At 43.4% G+C, this 19212-nt stretch overlaps 1 protein-coding gene across 1 annotated transcript; it reads left to right on the top strand.

The window, feature by feature from the left end:
• Positions 1–1689: 1689 nt before the first annotated feature.
• Positions 1690–18455, top strand: LRRIQ3 (leucine rich repeats and IQ motif containing 3). Its single transcript, XM_053469708.1, has 8 exons — positions 1690–1944; positions 7023–7346; positions 7522–7655; positions 9645–9801; positions 11094–11180; positions 14087–14210; positions 16173–16878; positions 18203–18455. The coding sequence occupies exons 1-8, from the start codon at positions 1690–1692 to the stop codon at positions 18387–18389; spliced, it is 1974 nt and encodes a 657-aa protein (XP_053325683.1). The 3' UTR covers positions 18390–18455.
• Positions 18456–19212: the final 757 nt, after the last annotated feature.

The raw sequence follows: 19212 nt of genomic DNA, 5'->3' as shown, positions 1-19212 counted from the left end.
CCTAAGGAAGTTTTATTTTACTGAGAGGGTGGTAGATAAGTGGAACAGCCTCCCAGCAAAAGTGGTAGAGGGTAATACAGTGAGGGGATTAAACATGCACCACCGGGTACCAACAATTCACTTACCACATTAACCCCCTGGATACCGGGCAAGCTGCCGCCCCACAGACTGTGACAAAACAACACAAACCCAAAATACAAATATAAAGGGAGGGAGGGAGGGACACGCAACCAGGTAAACTAACCTCAGGAACTCCACCCACTAATTTCCCGCCAAAAAAGCCTGCCCCTCCTCCTCAGGGCCCACTATAGCTCATGCTGAACCCCCGCCCTTGGCCATCATAACAGATACCGGATCAGTTGCCGCACGCAGTACCTGAGTATCGGCCAGCAGGTGGCGCTGACGGGTATTGAGCTCAATTCTATGGTTATGAAAACGATTTATTTATATAGCGCCATCATAATCCGCCGCGATGTACAAAGGAGTAAAAGGGACATAAGCAGCACATCACATAACAATTCTAACCTTTGGTCTCGTCTTAAATTCAGTAGCCATAGTCATATGCCTAATCCATTTCCCTATTCCCTCACTGTATTAGCCTCTACCACTTCTGCTGGGAGGCTGCCCCACTTATCCACCACGCTCTCAGTGAATTAAAACTTCCTTCTATTCCATCTGAGCCGCAGGGCTGAAGCCCCATTAAGACGATCATGAAATAATGTATGTGGCGTTTATGACCCTTTGTCTCCTGCTCATGTTCACATGCATGAATGCACATATGGCATTTGAAGAGTTAAGAATGTGCTCTAACATCCTTGGCAGGACTGGCTGGGATCTCACGGGGCAGTGTGGAGGTCTGGGTTCTCAGTGCTCTGTCCCTTTAAGGCTGGAGGCTCGCTTGTCTGGTTTCCATAGAAGCCAAAAGTAACAGAGCCGCTCCCCTCCGCTGCGGGGAGAGCAGAAGCCACAGGGGCCGGAGAGCAGAAGCCACAGGGGCCGGAGAGCAGGTAACGGAACAGCCTCAGCGATACATTGTATTTCCTCGTTACTCGTACAATCCAGGGGGGCTGCTGGGGGACTACAACTCCCATCAAGCTCATCAGTCTCACTGAATGCACAGAGTCCGTTACCACCATTAATGCAGCAATCAGACGGGTTATTATTATTTATTGTGTTATATAGCGCCATCATATTCTGTAGCGCAGTACAAGCAGTATACAACATAACAATTTGACTGACAGAAACAGGGAAACTGATCAAAAGAGCTTACAATCTAGAGGTTCTGGTGCAACGTTTGAAAAGTAGTCTTATCACCATAGCAACCGATAGTCTGGCTGCAGAGTTCTGATTTTAACGTTTTACATGCGCCATGAATGGCCAACGGGGCCACCCTGGAACAGCCTCCCAGCAGAAGTGGTAGAGGGTAATGCAGTGAGGGTATTAAACATGCATGGGATAGACATACGGCTCCTGAATCTAAGACGAGACCAACGACTGATTAAGGTTTGAGTCTTTACAGCAGGAGAAACGGGCGACTAGACGGGGGCCGGATGGGGCCGATCTGCCGGCAGGTTCTGGGTTTTGTTTATACGTTTAGTTTTTTGGTAGTTATATCACTGATAGATGTTTATAAATATCTCTAACCTTTTCTTTAGGTCTGCATGGGTTAATTATTCCACCCCGGGACACATGGAGTCGAATTATCTCATATCGGCCTCGGAGGGTCTGTTTCTGGAGCGCGGAGTTTCACTGAATAACCGCCAAGCGGAGGATCTCGAGGATCTTCTTCTCTTACGTTTAAATAAATTACTCTTAAAAGACGTGAATCTCATCCAGTCCTGCGTTTCCCTGACAGTCTGCACTTTATCCAACAATTACCTGACGGATATCAGCGCTCTGCGGTCCTGCAGCCGCCTCGTGAAGCTGGATCTCCACGGAAACCAGGTGCTGAAAATGCTGCTTTCACCAGAGTGCTGTATACAGTAATATAACCCCCAGCGCTGTATACAGTAATATAACCCCCAGCGCTGTATACAGTAATATACCCCCCAGTGCTGTATACAGTAATATTACCCCCGCGCTGTATACAGTAATATACCCCCCAGTGCTGTATACAGTAATATTACCCCCGCGCTGTATACAGTAATATAACCCCCAGCGCTGTATACAGTAATATAACCCCCAGCGCTGTATACAGTAATATACCCCCCAGCGCTGTATACAGTAATATAACCCCCCAGCGCTGTATACAGTAATATAACCCCCCCAGCGCTGTATACAGTAATATAACCCCCAGCGCTGTATACAGTAATATAACCCTCAGCGCTGTATACAGTAATATACCCCCCCAGCGCTGTATACAGTAATATAACCCCCCAGCGCTGTATACAGTAATATAACCCCCCAGCGCTGTATACAGTAATATAACCCCCAGCGCTGTATACAGTAATATAACCCCCAGCGCTGTATACAGTAATATAACCCCCAGTGCTGTATACAGTAATATAACCCCCCAGCGCTGTATACAGTAATATAACCCCCCAGCACTGTATACAGTAATATATCCCCCCAGCGCTGTATACAGTAATATAACCCCCAGCGCTGTATACAGTAATATAACCCCCAGCGCTGTATACAGTAATATAACCCCCAGCGCTGTATACAGTTATATAACCCCCAGCGCTGTATACAGTAATATAACCCCCAGCGCTGTATACAGTAATATAACCCCCAGCACTGTATACAGTAATATACCCCCCAGCGCTGTATACAGTAATATAACCCCCCAGCGCTGTATACAGTAATATAACCCCCCAGCGCTGTATACAGTAATATAACCCCCAGCGCTGTATACAGTAATATAACCCCCAGCGCTGTATACAGTAATATAACCCCCCAGCGCTGTATACAGTAATATAACCCCCCAGCGCTGTATACAGTAATATAACCCCCAGCGCTGTATACAGTAATATAACCCCCAGCGCTGTATACAGTAATATAACCCCCAGCGCTGTATACAGTAATATAACCCCCAGTGCTGTATACAGTAATATAACCCCCCAGCGCTGTATACAGTAATATAACCCCCCAGTGCTGTATACAGTAATATAACCCCCAGCGCTGTATACAGTAATATAACCCCAGCACTGTATACAGTAATATAACCCCCAGCACTGTATACAGTAATATAACCCCCCAGCGCTGTATACAGTAATATAACCCCCAGCACTGTCTACAGTAATATAACCCCCAGCGCTGTATACAGTAATATAACCCCCAGCGCTGTATACAGTAATATAACCCCCAGCGCTGTATACAGTAATATAACCCCCAAGCGCTGTATACAGTAATATAACCCCCCAGCGCTGTATACAGTAATATAACCCCCAGCGCTGTATACAGTAATATAACCCCCAAGCGCTGTATACAGTAATATAACCCCCCAGCGCTGTATACAGTAATATAACCCCCAGCGCTGTATACAGTAATATAACCCCCCAGTGCTGTATACAGTAATAACCCCCAGCGCTGTATACAGTAATATAACCCCCAGCGCTGTATACAGTAATATAACCCCCAACTCTGTATACAGTAATATAACCCCCCAGCGCTGTATACAGTAATATAACCCCCAGCACTGTATACAGTGATATAACCCCAGCGCTGTATACAGTAATATAACCCCCAGCGCTGTATACAGTAATATAACCCCCAGCGCTGTATACAGTAATATAACCCCCAGCACTGTATACAGTAATATAACCCCCCAGCACTGTATACAGTAATATAACCCCCAGCGCTGTATACAGTAATATAACCCCCAGCGCTGTATACAGTAATATAACCCCCCCAGCGCTGTATACAGTAATATAACCCCCCAGCGCTGTATACAGTAATATAACCCCCAGCGCTGTATACAGTAATATAACCCCCCAGCACTGTATACAGTAATATATCCCCCCAGCGCTGTATACAGTAATATAACCCCCAGCGCTGTATACAGTAATATAACCCCCAGCGCTGTATACAGTAATATAACCCCCAGCGCTGTATACAGTAATATAACCCCCAGCGCTGTATACAGTTATATAACCCCCAGCGCTGTATACAGTAATATAACCCCCAGCGCTGTATACAGTAATATAACCCCCAGCACTGTATACAGTAATATACCCCCCAGCGCTGTATACAGTAATATAACCCCCCAGCGCTGTATACAGTAATATAACCCCCCAGCGCTGTATACAGTAATATAACCCCCAGCGCTGTATACAGTAATATAACCCCCAGCGCTGTATACAGTAATATACCCCCCCAGCGCTGTATACAGTAATATAACCCCCCAGCGCTGTATACAGTAATATAACCCCCCAGCGCTGTATACAGTAATATAACCCCCAGCGCTGTATACAGTAATATAACCCCCAGCGCTGTATACAGTAATATAACCCCCAGTGCTGTATACAGTAATATAACCCCCCAGCGCTGTATACAGTAATATAACCCCCCAGTGCTGTATACAGTAATATAACCCCCAGCGCTGTATACAGTAATATAACCCCCAGCACTGTATACAGTAATATAACCCCCAGCACTGTATACAGTAATATAACCCCCCAGCGCTGTATACAGTAATATAACCCCCAGCACTGTCTACAGTAATATAACCCCCAGCGCTGTATACAGTAATATAACCCCCAAGCGCTGTATACAGTAATATAACCCCCAGCGCTGTATACAGTAATATAACCCCCAGCGCTGTATACAGTAATATAACCCCCCAGCGCTGTATACAGTAATATAACCCCCAGCGCTGTATACAGTAATATAACCCCCAGCGCTGTATACAGTAATATACCCCCCAGTGCTGTATACAGTAATAACCCCCAGCGCTGTATACAGTAATATAACCCCCCAGCGCTGTATACAGTAATATAACCCCCAACTCTGTATACAGTAATATAACCCCCCAGCGCTGTATACAGTAATATAACCCCCAGCACTGTATACAGTGATATAACCCCAGCGCTGTATACAGTAATATAACCCCCAGCGCTGTATACAGTAATATAACCCCCAGCGCTGTATACAGTAATATAACCCCCAGCACTGTATACAGTAATATAACCCCCCAGCACTGTATACAGTAATATAACCCCCAGCGCTGTATACAGTAATATAACCCCCAGCGCTGTATACAGTAATGTTATCTGCAGACCTGGAGCCGCCATTGCTGTCAGTCGTGTGATATTTTGGATGACTTTCCCGGCTCAAACACCACACTGAGCTGATGCTTTATGGCGATGCTAATGAAGTCCGTTCCTCCATAGACCTTCATCAGTCAGAGAGACCGAGCCATTCTATTGTTTCCCGCAGATAGTATTATACGTAATTTACCAAGATTCTGCTGCAAACTATAATAAGTGCACTTCTTTTAATATTAAATTGTCTAAAACATTCTAATCAACAAAAATAGGATTTGAAATACGGCCTTTTGAAACTTGAATCTAATATAAAGAAATTCCAACCATTTCATTACTTTTAGCCACATGATGAAAGATTTCTCAGCGTCTAATTTATTTTTTCGGGAGCTTTTCCTGCGACGTATAATACGAAGATTTTAATTGCAAAAGCAGAGTTTAATTTCTCAGCAGTTTAATTCCAAACGTGCGTTTCCTCCGATCTAAACGTGGAGCGGCGTGATAACGGCGACCGCTGCCTCATTAATGAAAAATCAAATGAAGTCCTTAAAATTTACGAAAAGTATGATTCAAAAAAATATATATATTGTTGTACAAAATAAGACATTTTCCTGGAATTCTGAACGTAATGTGCCGGCGCCGACTGAGCCGTAGATACACATTTAAAGACGCTGTTCCACTGAGACCCTAAAACATTAATTACGCTCTTTAGCATTTTATGCCAACAAAACCACAGAACCTGTTAAGAAGCTTTTTCTCCCAAGTTTGCTGTATTAACCTATCAGTGCGTCTTTTTTGTGTCACATGACAATAAGGTGTTCCCGGCAAAAATGACTAATGAGACATATTACAGGTATAAAAGTAAATGATTTTAGGATGGTTTGGGGCATTCAGCAGGGCTAGGGATGGTGTTTGTAATTCAGCAGAGTAGGTGGAACAGCAGCTTAAGTTGCTCAATTTAATAGAAGGCCGGACTGAGCCGAAGTTTAGACAGTTACAAGGCTAAAGATGTCAATTCAAAAAAATATGTTCTATGTTGGTAAAAAGCAGAAATTAGACCAAAAATGCAATGAGGCAAGTCGAATAGTGCATGAGGAAAAAGCAAATCCGGCAATTTATATGCAAGCGTGGGTGAAGTTACCGGTGCGTGCCACAGATCACCCTATCAAAGAAGAGTCAGATGTATAATTAAAAAAAAATAAAAATTTTAATACATTTTTGCCTAAATACAAGAATACGTTACCTGAAAAAAAAAATGCCCTTGAACCCCCCCCAAAAAATTAGTGTGATTTTTGTGATAAAGCAACTCACAGCTGCCTAGAAGTTGGTGAGCCAACCAGTTATGTGGCATGAGCCAAGCTGGGGCCATCACACCAGCCTAGAGTCCAGCGGATTGGCCGGTTGTGGTGCATGAGCCAAGCTGGGGCCATCACACCTGCCTAAAGGTTGGTGGGGCAACTTGTTATGTGCCATGTCCCAAGCCAGGGCCATCACACCTGCCTAGAGGTTGGTAGGTCGACTGATTATTTGGTGCGAGCCAAGCTGGGGCCATCACACCTACCTAGAGGTTGGTGGGCTGACTGGATATGGAGCATGAGCCAAGTTGGGTCCATCACACCTGCCCAAAAGATGACCAGTTGTGACCTGGACTGGTGAGGCAAGCTCTTAGGAGGCCTACAGAAGTGGAGTTTGGGATCAGGAGTAACAAGGTTTTGGTTAGCCGGCCATGCCGGACTGTACACGTCGCATCATGGCACATTTTTTATCCTAAAAGCTTATTTTCAGCAGTTTGTAACCGTAGACCCTTTACGATTATTCCAGATACAGACGCTGCCAGATCATCAATTCTGGAGAGAATTAAAGGAGCTGAATCTGCTCTACCTGCACGACAATCAATTTCGCAGCGCGAAGGACGTCGAATCGCTGTCGTTCTGCCCCAAACTCACCGGCCTGACCCTCTTCGATACGCCGTTCAGCCTGCAGAAACGTTACAGGCACGTCGTGGTCAATAGCATATGGTCGCTGAAAGCCCTGGATGACCACGTGATATCCGACGAGGAAATCATCGAAGACTGGTCCGTCCCGGAAAGATTCCAAGCGCTAAATCCTAATTTACGCGTAAATATGTCGCCAGCCTCCGGCGCGGTAAGACCTCACCTCGGAAGGTGGTCCGTGGCCCGCGGCGGCTTAGAGGGTCTGTTTTATTTTGCCTTCGTCTAGCGGTATCCTGGAGGAACCGGATAGAACGTTTCCAGCCTTAGTAACAATGTAACAATGACAAAAACTGATACTTTTTTGTTTGTTTTACTTTTTAACTCAGGATATCGGCTACCAGAACGAAATGAAATTAATTACAAGCATCATCTCCAATATCAACCACGTCCATTCCCATTACTCGCCCGTCTTAATCATCCAGAGATGGATCCGGGGGTTTTTAGCGAGGAAGAGGCTGGGGTAAGACTCCTGTTTGCACCGAACGCTGTTTATTTAAGGAAAATTCATATTACAGCAGGAATAAAAAAAAAAAATACGAGTTTATATTCCAATAAAACATCGTCTCCTCTGTGTATTGTGAAAACGCCGCGCGGTAACCGTTACAGCCGCCTGTAAAGAGTCCAGAGCCCCCGAAGCCGCGTACTGCCGGGCGAAATGAACTCTAAAGTAACCGAGTCCGGAGGGGGCCGTGAATGTTTGTTCTTTACGGGGTTGCGGCCAATCGAGATAATACAGAAATACGATTAAAAAAAAATCTGGAATTACCGTTATACAGAGTCTGGCGTATTTACTAGGAAGTGGGGTAAAGCAGGGGTAGGAAAGAGTTAATTCTGGGGCTTTGGGGCTGTCATTTAATATGCGTAAAAAGTGTGCAAGATTTGGCTTTTTATGTGAGTTTGTGCCCTATTGCGGGGTATTTGTGTAACTGAGTGGGGCCATTTATTTACTCCGTTTAATTTATAAAGCCGTTTCCTGCTGTTTCTATGCACATTATCGGGGCTTTTAGGGCTGTAGAACCCTGCGATCCCCTCATACCCAGCAAACATTCTCACCTCCTAGAAAAGAGGGGCATCAGGGGGGTAGAGAGGGCATCAGGGCAGGAGAGAGGGGCATCAGGGGAGGAGAGAGGGGCATCAGGGGAGGAGAGAGGGGCATCAGGGGAGGAGAGAGGGCCACAAAGGGGAAACAAGTGGCATCGAGAGAGAAAAGAGGGGCAAAGGTGAAGGAAAGAGGGATATCGGGGGGGGAGAGGGGCATCAGGGGAAGAAAGGGCGCATCAAGGGTTTTAGGGACCAAAGAGGGACTGCCCAAACTAAACAGGGATAATTGGATGCGAAATGGTAGTAGGGCGATTGGGGTCCAATCCCTCCAAGTCTATGTAGGCGAAGATTTTCCTTGTAACCGGTCCTAAGACCGATGTTCCCCCGATCCTTCCTGCTTTTGATCCAAAGGGAGGCAAAAAACTCCAATTAAGCTATTTTTCGAATTTTGCAACTTGGGGGGGATCCTTCTTGACTCCAAAAGGCGATTGGATTTCTCCATCATTTATGCCCCTGTAGGTTCTGCTTTTTACCCCTTTTGGAGGCATCAGTTCTATCTGATAGAACCCCCTCTCTCGACAGTGGATTCCGCACCTTTACTGCCCTCACTGTAAAGAATCCCTTCCTTTGTCGTCTATGGAATCTCCGCTCTTCCCGTCTCAGGACGACCTCGTGTTCTTTGTACATTTCTGTTAACAAACAGGTCACCGGAGAGATCTTTTGTTTTATGTTGCTGGTGATGTAACGTTATATTAAAAATCACATCATACGTGGTCGATCTACCCCTAAAATTGCTCCATACGCCAACGGGAGCCCTAAGAAATTCCTTAAGTTACCCATATGCTATCACCGCCCTCGGCACGAATCTGATTGCCGTAACGGCCCAAATATTCTTCATTATCTCATTAAAGAGCCATCGAGGGATTCGCTTACGGAAACAATGTCTAATATATCCCATTCATTATGTATTTGTTGATGATTTTGCCGCTCCTCTGGAATCGGCGGCGGGCCGGGCATCTGCCGCGGTGTCAGTTTTGCTTACAGAGTGACTAATTCCGACCAATTCGAGTCTCCCCGCTGAGAAAAAAAAAAAAAGTTGCGTTGGCGAAGTTGTTTGGGGCCGACAGGCGTAACGGCGTCAGAGAGATAACTCCGAGCTAAAGAGAACTCAGAGACCGGAGGAAAAAAAAATGATGCCAACATAAAAGAGAAAAATGAAGCAACCATATACAAAAAAATAAAATAAAAATAAGATACAGGCGATCCGTACTCGGATATGGCTGCAGCGCAGCTCCCCATTATTAATGTATAGGGTCACAGCGAGACATTCTATCCTCTCTGTATTACCCGAGGCTGCGAATATTTGGTACGGAATACTAAAAATAATTTGTTTTCTACATTTCCGCAGCCTTGTTTCGCCACTGAAAATGCAGAAGGAAAAAATCCACGTCGCGAATGGCCCAGGAGAGGATATTAATGGCCGTCACGTCGTGAGGATATCGATACGCGATCTTCCCGCATTTCCATATAGCGCAGGCAGCAAAAATCTCCCGGCTGTTAACCAGGTAACGCTATCCAAAGGCACATAAAATCCTCACCGCTGACTCGGCAGAAATGATGTATTTAATACATATTAACCACAAGGACATTGCGTTAAAGTAAAATTAAGATCGTGAGGGATAACAACGGACGGCGAAGATCATTTTTCTTCCAAAGTCATGAATATCTTCCCTAGAGAGCAACAAAAAGTGTGCGTAAACAGAAATTATACATAATATATATATCTATATATATCTATATATATATCTATATATATGTGTGTGTGTATATATGTATATATATATATATGTATATATCTATATATATATGTGTGTGTATATATATGTGTATATATATATATATGTATATATCTATATATATATGTGTGTGTGTATATATATGTGTATATATATATATATGTATATATCTATATATATATGTGTGTGTGTATATATATATGTATATATATATATATGTATATATATATATATATATATATTTATGTATATATATATATATATCTATATATTTATATATAGATATATATAGATATGTATAGATATATTGAATAATTCATATATATTTGATACAAATAAATACCCTCTATTATAATGTCATGATGCATGCATTTATATTTACATTTTTTCAATCAGACCATTATTGTAGTTAATTTACTTAAACATTTTTTTAACGAGAAAAGAAACATAAAAAAATAGTCCTATACCAGACTGCGCTAAATACAGTATTTTGTGCCACCAAAAAAGTGTGCATGAGGTCCTACAGAATGTGGAATTCTGAACTGTGTAGTTTGGCTGAGCTATGTAAGGTCGTTTGCTTTACTGAGTAGATAAGTGGAACAGCTTCCCCGCAGAAGTGGTAGAGGGTAATACAGTGAGGGGATTAAACATGCATGGGATAGACATACGGCTCCTGAATCTAAGACGAGACCAACGACTGATTAAGGTTTGAGTCGTTACAGCAGGAGAAACGGGCGAAATGGGTTGATATTCTAGACTTCGATAAATATTAAAAGATATTTTCCCCTAAATCGTCTTCTTTCTTAGAGTCAGCCAGAGCGATCATCAGACAGATATATATAAAGCTGGCTTATGGGATGGGTGCTACGGACCCCTAAACAGAAGGGAATTCTTCCCCGTATACCTGAATGCAATACATTCATGATCTATATCGGGGTACCGGGGGGAATCATGTAAGTTTAATAAGAGCCCACCGTGCAAATTCCTCCTATAAGCTAAATGTAGTCGTTTATTTCCAGTGTTATAACGCATTTTAAAAATGATTTTAAATATTTAAACAGACCACGAAATGCGCGAACAACTCGCCAGCGGACGCCGTGAAGCATATCACCGTAGATCTAAGAAAATTACAAAGGCACGTACTCCAGGTATGGTACAGTATGGAAAAATATTTCTATAAATTGTGCACAATAAATATTTTTGGAAAAATGATATTTACTTAATGTTCTAGAGAGCCCGATAGATATGTTGTACAAGTGGGACAGCAGCTTTAAGAGAGAGAGGTGAGATTCACATCGCCTACCGTAATTGCTCGAATATAAGAGAATATATTCGGACCTCAAATAGAGGTCTAGCTATAAGACAGCGCTGTGCTGCAGGAGACCTGGATCCTCCTGTCTGGCAGCCGGCGAACGTCCTCCTCCGCTGCTGCCCGGCACTTGACCTTCCAGCGCTCCATCATAGAAGCTCCGGCGGAAGTGCCGGGCAGCAGCAGAGGTTGTCTACGTGCATCAGGCAGGCGTCCACCGCCTGCCCCCGCTAGACACCTGTGAGTCTGGAGCACAGGGGGTGGGGGGGGCAAGTCTGGGGATGCATTGGTAAGTCGGGGGGGGGGCAGAGTGGCAAGCCTGGAGTCAGATGGGGGGCAGGTTTGCAAATAAAAGAAAATAAAAACAAGAAATGCATTTTTCTCAATCATAGTTTTTTATTAAATATGAAAAAACAATTTACATGAATTAATATTTAATAAAAACTTTTTTTCTATAGGGTCGTCTTATATTCAGGCTTTTTCTTTTTTTTCCCCTAAATTAATCTTCAAATTTTGGGGGGTCGTCTTATAATCGAGCAAATCCGGTAATATCAGATGCGTTGTCCCGAGATGCCGTCTGTATTCGTGGATTTATTTGCTTCTCCGCTTCATTGTATCCGTCGAGGAGATACATATTATTACTTTGTTTATAAATAGAATCCTCGTATCATCATTAATAGAACCCACTCCGTTTCCGCTGGTTTTTGTTGCAGCAAAAGGCCATTTATTAAAGGAAAACAATCCGTAGAATCCATTAAAAGCTTAAATTCTGATACCTTTTCTGGTTAGTGACGCAGAATCCGGTTCCGATCTATGAACAATAAGGTTAACATGGAATCACACGACGTGTGTTAAAAAATAAACCGTTAACGAGAGCGCCCCCCGGCCCCCATACAATGTTTTATCTCAACATCAGATCAGACATAATGGGTATTTAAGCCTAAATAAAATAAAAAATCCCCTCCCCAAAAAAAGTACTATTTTTTAGTGATTGTGTTTATTAAACATTCTTATTTTTGTTACTTTTGCTCGATTTTTTTTTAAAATTATTATTATTTATTTTTTTCATAGCTTTACATTGTACGTTTGATTTATTTTTTGGTTATTGTTGCTGTTTTGTGGGCTTTCTCTGGTATTTGTGCGTTTCAGGGAGTATGTCAGAGAATTGGCATATCCAGGAACTTCACAAATCCCCCGACCACGAGACCCCCCAAGTATTAAGCATTTATTAGTCCATTAGATTGGCAGCCGAATGGCTCTGAGTCATGCAAACCATAACTTGTCAGGAGGTAATGATGCGCTGAATAAAGCCACCTGTATTCAAGCAGGGATCCCAGCTGTGATATGGCAGGAAAGCATCAATTGGGTTGCTTAGATAATATTAAATAATAATAATAATAAATAATTAATTAAGTCGGACCCTGAGAATCAACTCATTTACCCCGAGACCCTGGGATGAGAACCCAGAGAATCTGCTTATACACCCCAAAACTGGTGTAAAACCCCCCGAGAAGCTGCCCATTTACCTTTGACATCTAAATGGCTGTCCGTTTCTGGCCCCTGACATAGAGATGAGAATATCTTTGCGTATCGCTGGTGTTAACCCTGCTCTTCCATACGTTTCCCCCAAATGCTTTCATCAGTAACTTCTAACAGATGGGCAGAATCGGGGGGGGGGGGGTTAGTGTAAATTCCCAGGACTTCTGTCAAATGAGAAAGTTTCTGTCAGTGGAATTTAATTCACTAAACCGTTGGCTGTATAGCTAAAGTAATCCCTACCTCATACCTTCCAACTGTCACGTTTTTCACGGGACATGGCTGATTTTCAGGTAATGTCCCACCACAGACCCCCACTGCCTTTTTTGGGGGGAGATCGTGGGATCTTCTGATCAGGGCCGGCCCGGGGGGTAGATAATGGCGTCGGTGAAGTTTAAAATTTTTTTTTTAAACTTCGCCCCAGGCGGCGTTAAGTCTTCGGCCGGCCCTGCTTCTGATCACCCCTGACCGGCCAAGCAATATGTGACACCGGTTGAGAAAGCTACGCCACGGAGCTGAGTGCTGCAAGGTGGCAGGATGGGTAACGTAGGCGGGGGGCTCAGCTCCTGCCCCATCACCACCGTGCTTCCTACCACGCCATCGAATCTGCCCCGGTTTGGATACCTGAAGTATTGGGGGTGTTCTGCTTTATTATTTTTCTGGGCCCTCTTGTAGTAAGTTTGTTACCGACCACCTCTGAGACGTCGGAGGAACCGCTTCATAAAGCTGCCCAATCACTGTGATTGGTCAGCTGAGCCGGAGTATATTAAACAAAGCTCAACTTTCTGTAAGCGGGTAAAATTCTGAATATTGAGCATACGTAAAAACTAATTATGACTTGTATAAATAAATAATTAATTAAGCCAAAAAAAGACTCGATTTTCCAAGAATCAGTAAAATAAATGAGCGTGGATTTCGTATATTTGGATGCCATTGGCTAATTGGGATTTGGGCAATTGATTGTTTTTCTCTGCGCTCGTAAATGTATTAGTCGTCTTAGATTCAGGAGCCAACTGCCTATCCCATGCATGTTTAAATTCCTTTACTTTTACCACTTCCGCTGGAAGGCTGTTCCATTTATCCACCACCCTCGCAGTAAAGTCAAACATTCATTTTGACACGCGAAAAGCGGAAAGCCGTGCTTATGAGGAGATGTCGCTTAGGGTAATACATTTTCAAACTGAAGACAAATTTGCTTTTCTTGATCAGGTGTTACCAGACCCGGAGACGGATTGTAATCGGAATCAGAAACAGTCACCGGTTCAGAGTACGGAAACACTAAAAAAAGAGAAAAAGACAAAAGAAGTCAAATCAAAGCTTTTCCTGCAAAAAGGTTTGTACCGTCCTTGATGCCAGCGGGACTCTGTCCGCAAAACAAAAGGGAATTGGCAGATAACTCGTTATTTGATACAATTTCTCTCTTGGTGGTCTTTCAGCATTTTGATTTATTATGTTCAAAAATTTGCAGCACAAACACGTCTTCAAACTTCGCGATATTGATTTTTTTCCCTTTATTGCATTTACATAATCTCGGGGTAAATGAATGCGTCGTCTAATATTTTTTTTAATTACCTTTTATTAAAATTTTAAAAACAAACATAATTACCCAACAAATATACAACATTAAAATATTACCAAATAATTTCAGGTTCAATTTACAATTAATGAAAGTTTACTTCTAATTAAATAATGAATGTAAAATAATTTAGGTCTTTGCATTCGGGTTATAAGTAAAAAAAAACCCCAAATATTTGTATGATTAAAGGATTAAATGATTATTGAATAGGTTTCTCTTGTTGGTAGCCATAGCAACTTCAAATTAAATTAAAAAAAAACCAGCAACAAATGTTGCTAATATAATAAAATACAGGATTACAGGCTTTTTAACAATTCGCAATTTTTTTTATTTTATGTTAACAACTTACTTCATGCATCAGATCCATGGATCTGCCCTCAATATTTTGATGGGAAATAATATTTGGGAAGATATCAGACAGTTTGGCTAGTCTAAGAGACAGAGGCACCGTTGTTGGATGAGGAGGACCAAGTCTCCAAAAAGGAGGAGAGAGAGCAGGGGTAGAGAGAAAGGGGGAAGAGAGAAGGGGTATAAAGAGAGAGGGGGGGAGCGAAGGAGTAGAGAAAGAGAAATGGGAATAGAGAAGGGGTCAAGAAAGGAAAGGGGGAAAAGAGAAGGGGTAGTGAAAGAGGGAGGAGAGAACGGATAGAGAGAGAGATAGAGAGAGAAATGGGGAATAGAGAAGTTGAGAGACAGAAAGGGGAAAGAGAGAAGGGGTTGAGAGAACGAAAGGGGGGATAGAGAAGGGGTAGAGAGAGAGGGGGGGGGGGAGAAGGGCAAGAGAGAGAGAAAGGGGGAAGAGAGAAGGGGTAGAGAGAGAGAAAGGAGGAATAGAGAAGGGGTAGAGAGAGAAAGGAGGAATAGAGAAGGGGTAGAGAGAGAGAGAAGGAGAGAAAAGGGGGAGAGAGAGAACGAGACAGGGGAGACAGGGAGAGGGAAGAGGTTAGAGAGCACTATGAGGATGGTTTTTATCACCTCATGGTGTAAGTTGAATCTCGCCTCGGAGACCTGGAGCCGAACGGGAAGAATGGTCTAAAATATCCCGTTTCATCATCGTATGACACAATATTCTGTTAGCACGAACTGAAAAACATAAAGCGGCGGCTTCCTAGCATGTGAGGCGGTTACTATGTATATATATATATAAATAATATGTAAAAGCAAAGTGCAGCCCATTGTCAGAGGAATGAAAGAGAAGCGAAGATGGAAGAGAAAGCGAAGGTTTCCTGAGGATTAAACGACAGGAACGTTACAATGTTTGACATTCTGGAATAAAGGCTCGATCAGGAACATTTCTCTGTCGGCAGCGGCTCGCGTTACAAGTGCGGCTTCCATTAATAAAGATAGATGTAATCCCTCGGTGACCCGACATAAGAGCGCACACAATAACGATATACTGACTCACAGCCAGCTCCGGCTCGCAGTTCCTTGGCTGAGAGTCATGGTGGTTGTAGTCCAGCATCCAGCTCTTATTTGTCATAAATATTCTCTGCCTAAAAACCTTTTTGGGTTTTATTTGTGGGATTCCAACTTTTAGATGGCTTCAACTTAGATTCAGGAGCCGTATGTCTATCCCATGCATGTTTAATCCCCTCACTGTATTACCCTCTACCACTTCTGCCGGGAGGCTGTTCCACTTATCTACCACCCTCTCAGTAAAGAGACATAACGATAACGATGTAAGCATACGTTTTTTCCCTGCATTTTATGTTATTTCAGATCAAATGGAGCCAAGCCCCGAAGAAAAAGACGAACCCGACATTACGCTCTTGGGATTAAGCGCCCGAGTCTACGAGTCCGACTCTAGAAAAGATTTGGGGGCGTCCCACGAAGAGTCCGCAAGAGCGATTCGACAATCGATCCAACATTTCCACGCGATTACGCAAACCAAATCGCAAACAACGCACTCAAGGAACGGCGCTAAGAAAGAGGACACGGTTGGCCAAGTCATGTCACTCAAGCACCTGTACGACGTTGACAAAGCTTATGAGATCCGCAAACAACGCGATCTCCAGGAGAGGAAAAAGGACTCTGTCCTGCGGGTGCAATCCCAGAAAACACAGGCCAAGTGCAACATCCAAGGGTTTCTGGAGGAAAAGAAAAAGAATGCCTTGGAAGAGAACGAGAAACATTGTGTCAGCCTCCAGGAGATCACTCGGCGCAATCGGCTGGCGCAACAAAACTTTATCGACAAAGTCAAACAGAGACAGGAACGGCTTTCCCAGGAGAAGCAGCGCCGAGCGTCTGAATGTTCGTTTGTCAGGGAATTTAACGCGCAGCACACGTCTGTGGCAAAAACCCTCTTGAAGCATGAAAGAATGACACGGAAAAGCGCGGAGACGCAAGAAAAGATCAGATGCCTGAGAAGTCTGAAGGAGAATGAGGAGAAACAAAAGGAATTCGCAAAATGCCTCAAGGAACACAGGTAGGAGATTAAAAAAAAATATATAAAAATAAGAAAAACCTCGTGCTCAGCCATGTAATGCCGTTTAATGAACTTTTCCTCATGAATTCTAGAATGTTACGGGGAGCATGGATACATATTCTAGAACGTCTCTGTACAAATATATTGAATAAAATACTCTCCAGATTCTGAAGGGGAGCTGTTACCGTGACAACAACATCCATTAGTTAAATCTAACAAGACTTGATTTCAGATGTTTAAATAGGCTGCCTGACACATACTAACACACAAGCTCGCTCTAACACCACACACTAACACACAGTCACTCTAATAATATACACTTATGCATGCACACACTCTCCCTTCTCCTAGGGCCACTAACTCTAGGCTCACCCCTGCATCGTACACTTACACTCACGCTTTACATCATACACTAACACACATGCTATCATCATACGCTGAAACACGCTAACACAAAATGCTCACACAGATAAACACCATACACTCACGCACAAACACTGACCCCAAACGTTCACATACTCACTCTAACACCACATACTCACTCTAACACCACACATTCACTCTAACACCACACATTCACTCTAACACCACATACTCACTCTAACACCACACATTCACTCTAACACCACACATTCACTCTAACACCACATACTCACTCTAACACCACATAAGCTCTCTCTCTCTAACACAATACATTCACACACACTCGCTCTAACACCACAAATACTTTCTCTCTAACACGATACATTCACACACACACACACTCGCTCTAACACCACATATACTTTCTCTCTAACACGTTCACACACATACACTCGCTCTAACACCATACAATAACACACATTCATCCTCTCCCTCGCCAATCTTTAATAGTTTCCTTCTTTACAAAACGTGGAATTCTGTAAAAGTTAGATCCACTATAAGTTTAGAAGAATGACTATTGGTTTCTCATAATGTTATGGCAATCGTATCCGTAATGTATCCATTCTTACGCGCCCCAGCCGCTTCTCTGCGGGGTTCTGCGGGGAGAATCACCTCTCGTGATGTTACATAAAGGTTGGCCGTGAAAATAGAAAACCAGATGGAAAATATGTAGCAAATTGCAGCTTAATTCTGGGGAATAAAGATCTCCGTAGGAATCGGCGGAGTTTTCTCTCCGTACAAAAAGAGGCAGAGACGCGAAATTAAAGGAAACCGGCGGCTTCTGTCAAACAATTAACACTCTGTTGTTTCAAGGGTACAGCGAGCGACCGGCAAAGTGCGGCATCAAGACAAACGATTACCCGCAATTAACGGCGTCTTCCCTTTTTGATCCGATTTTCAGGCAGCTGGTTCTGCAGATTGAAAACGCTTCGGAAAAGGCGTCCCTGGCCTCGGACGCCCGCCGGAAAGCGCAGGACAGATTGCGTGACGCCCGGACCCGGGTCACAGGCGCGAAGGGCCAGCGTGTCGCCGCGGAGCCGATGTTTAAAGTACCCGTCAATCAGCTGTTTCCACGGCAGCTCGTCTAGAGGATGTAAACATGTTGGTTATTTTATACATTAACCTCTGGATAGCAATAAAATAATTTCTAATACTACTTGGTGTTGGTTGTATCGCTTTACATCGCCTGCCGATGAAGGTAACCCAGAACCTGCCGGCAGATCGGCCCCCAACCGGCCCCCGTCTGGTCCCCCGTCTCTCCTGCTGTAAAGACTCAAACCTTAATCAGTTGTTGGTCTCGTCTTAGATTCAGGAGCCGTATGTCTATCCCATGCATGTTTAATACCCTCACTGTATTACCCTCTACCACTTCTGCTGGGAGGCTATTCTACTTATCTACTACCCTCTCAGTAAAGTAAGTTAGTAAAAGCCCTTCATTCAACCCCTAAACAGTACATATTATTATTAATTGTTTTCCTGCTGCTTCTATACACATTATCGGGGCTTTAAGGGCTACAGAACCCTGCAATACCCTCATAGGGGAGGAAAAAGGGGGCATCTGGGATTTTAGGACTGTCCCTCCCAAAGAAGGACACTTGGGAGGTATGGGGCACATCTACCATTACCTTGCTACGCCATAATTTGTTAGTTAAGCCGCGTCGGTCGGGTTGCTAGGAAAATAATCAGCTAAAGAGTACATTATACCAATTTACTTCCAGACAATATTAAGCCCGCTGTATTTTGTATCTCTTACTGTAAATTGTATGTTTTCGCCTTATTTATCGGAATTACTGGTATTGGGAGGATATACTTAGAAATCCAGAGAACAGAATGAAATACTTCACAAAATTAGTGTTATTTCTGCCGTAAATTCCCAACTCTTTAATTGAATCCGAATCTATATTCCGATTG

This window comes from Spea bombifrons, chromosome 6, assembly GCF_027358695.1.
Source record: "Spea bombifrons isolate aSpeBom1 chromosome 6, aSpeBom1.2.pri, whole genome shotgun sequence".
Taxonomy (NCBI): Eukaryota; Metazoa; Chordata; class Amphibia; order Anura; family Pelobatidae; genus Spea; species Spea bombifrons.
The sequence above is the reverse complement of the archived record's forward strand: the minus strand, read 5'-3'. Positions and strand labels throughout refer to the sequence as shown.

Bases quoted from the DNA above. Each gene is read 5' to 3' on its own strand.
- LRRIQ3 (XM_053469708.1), top strand. From the start codon at position 1,690: ATGGAGTCGAATTATCTCATATCGGCCTCGGAGGGTCTGTTTCTGGAG. The intron at 1,945-7,022 runs GTGCTGAAAATG...CGATTATTCCAG, and splicing joins TGGATCTCCACGGAAACCAG to ATACAGACGCTGCCAGATCA. The intron at 14,211-16,172 runs GTTTGTACCGTC...ATGTTATTTCAG, and splicing joins AAAGCTTTTCCTGCAAAAAG to ATCAAATGGAGCCAAGCCCC.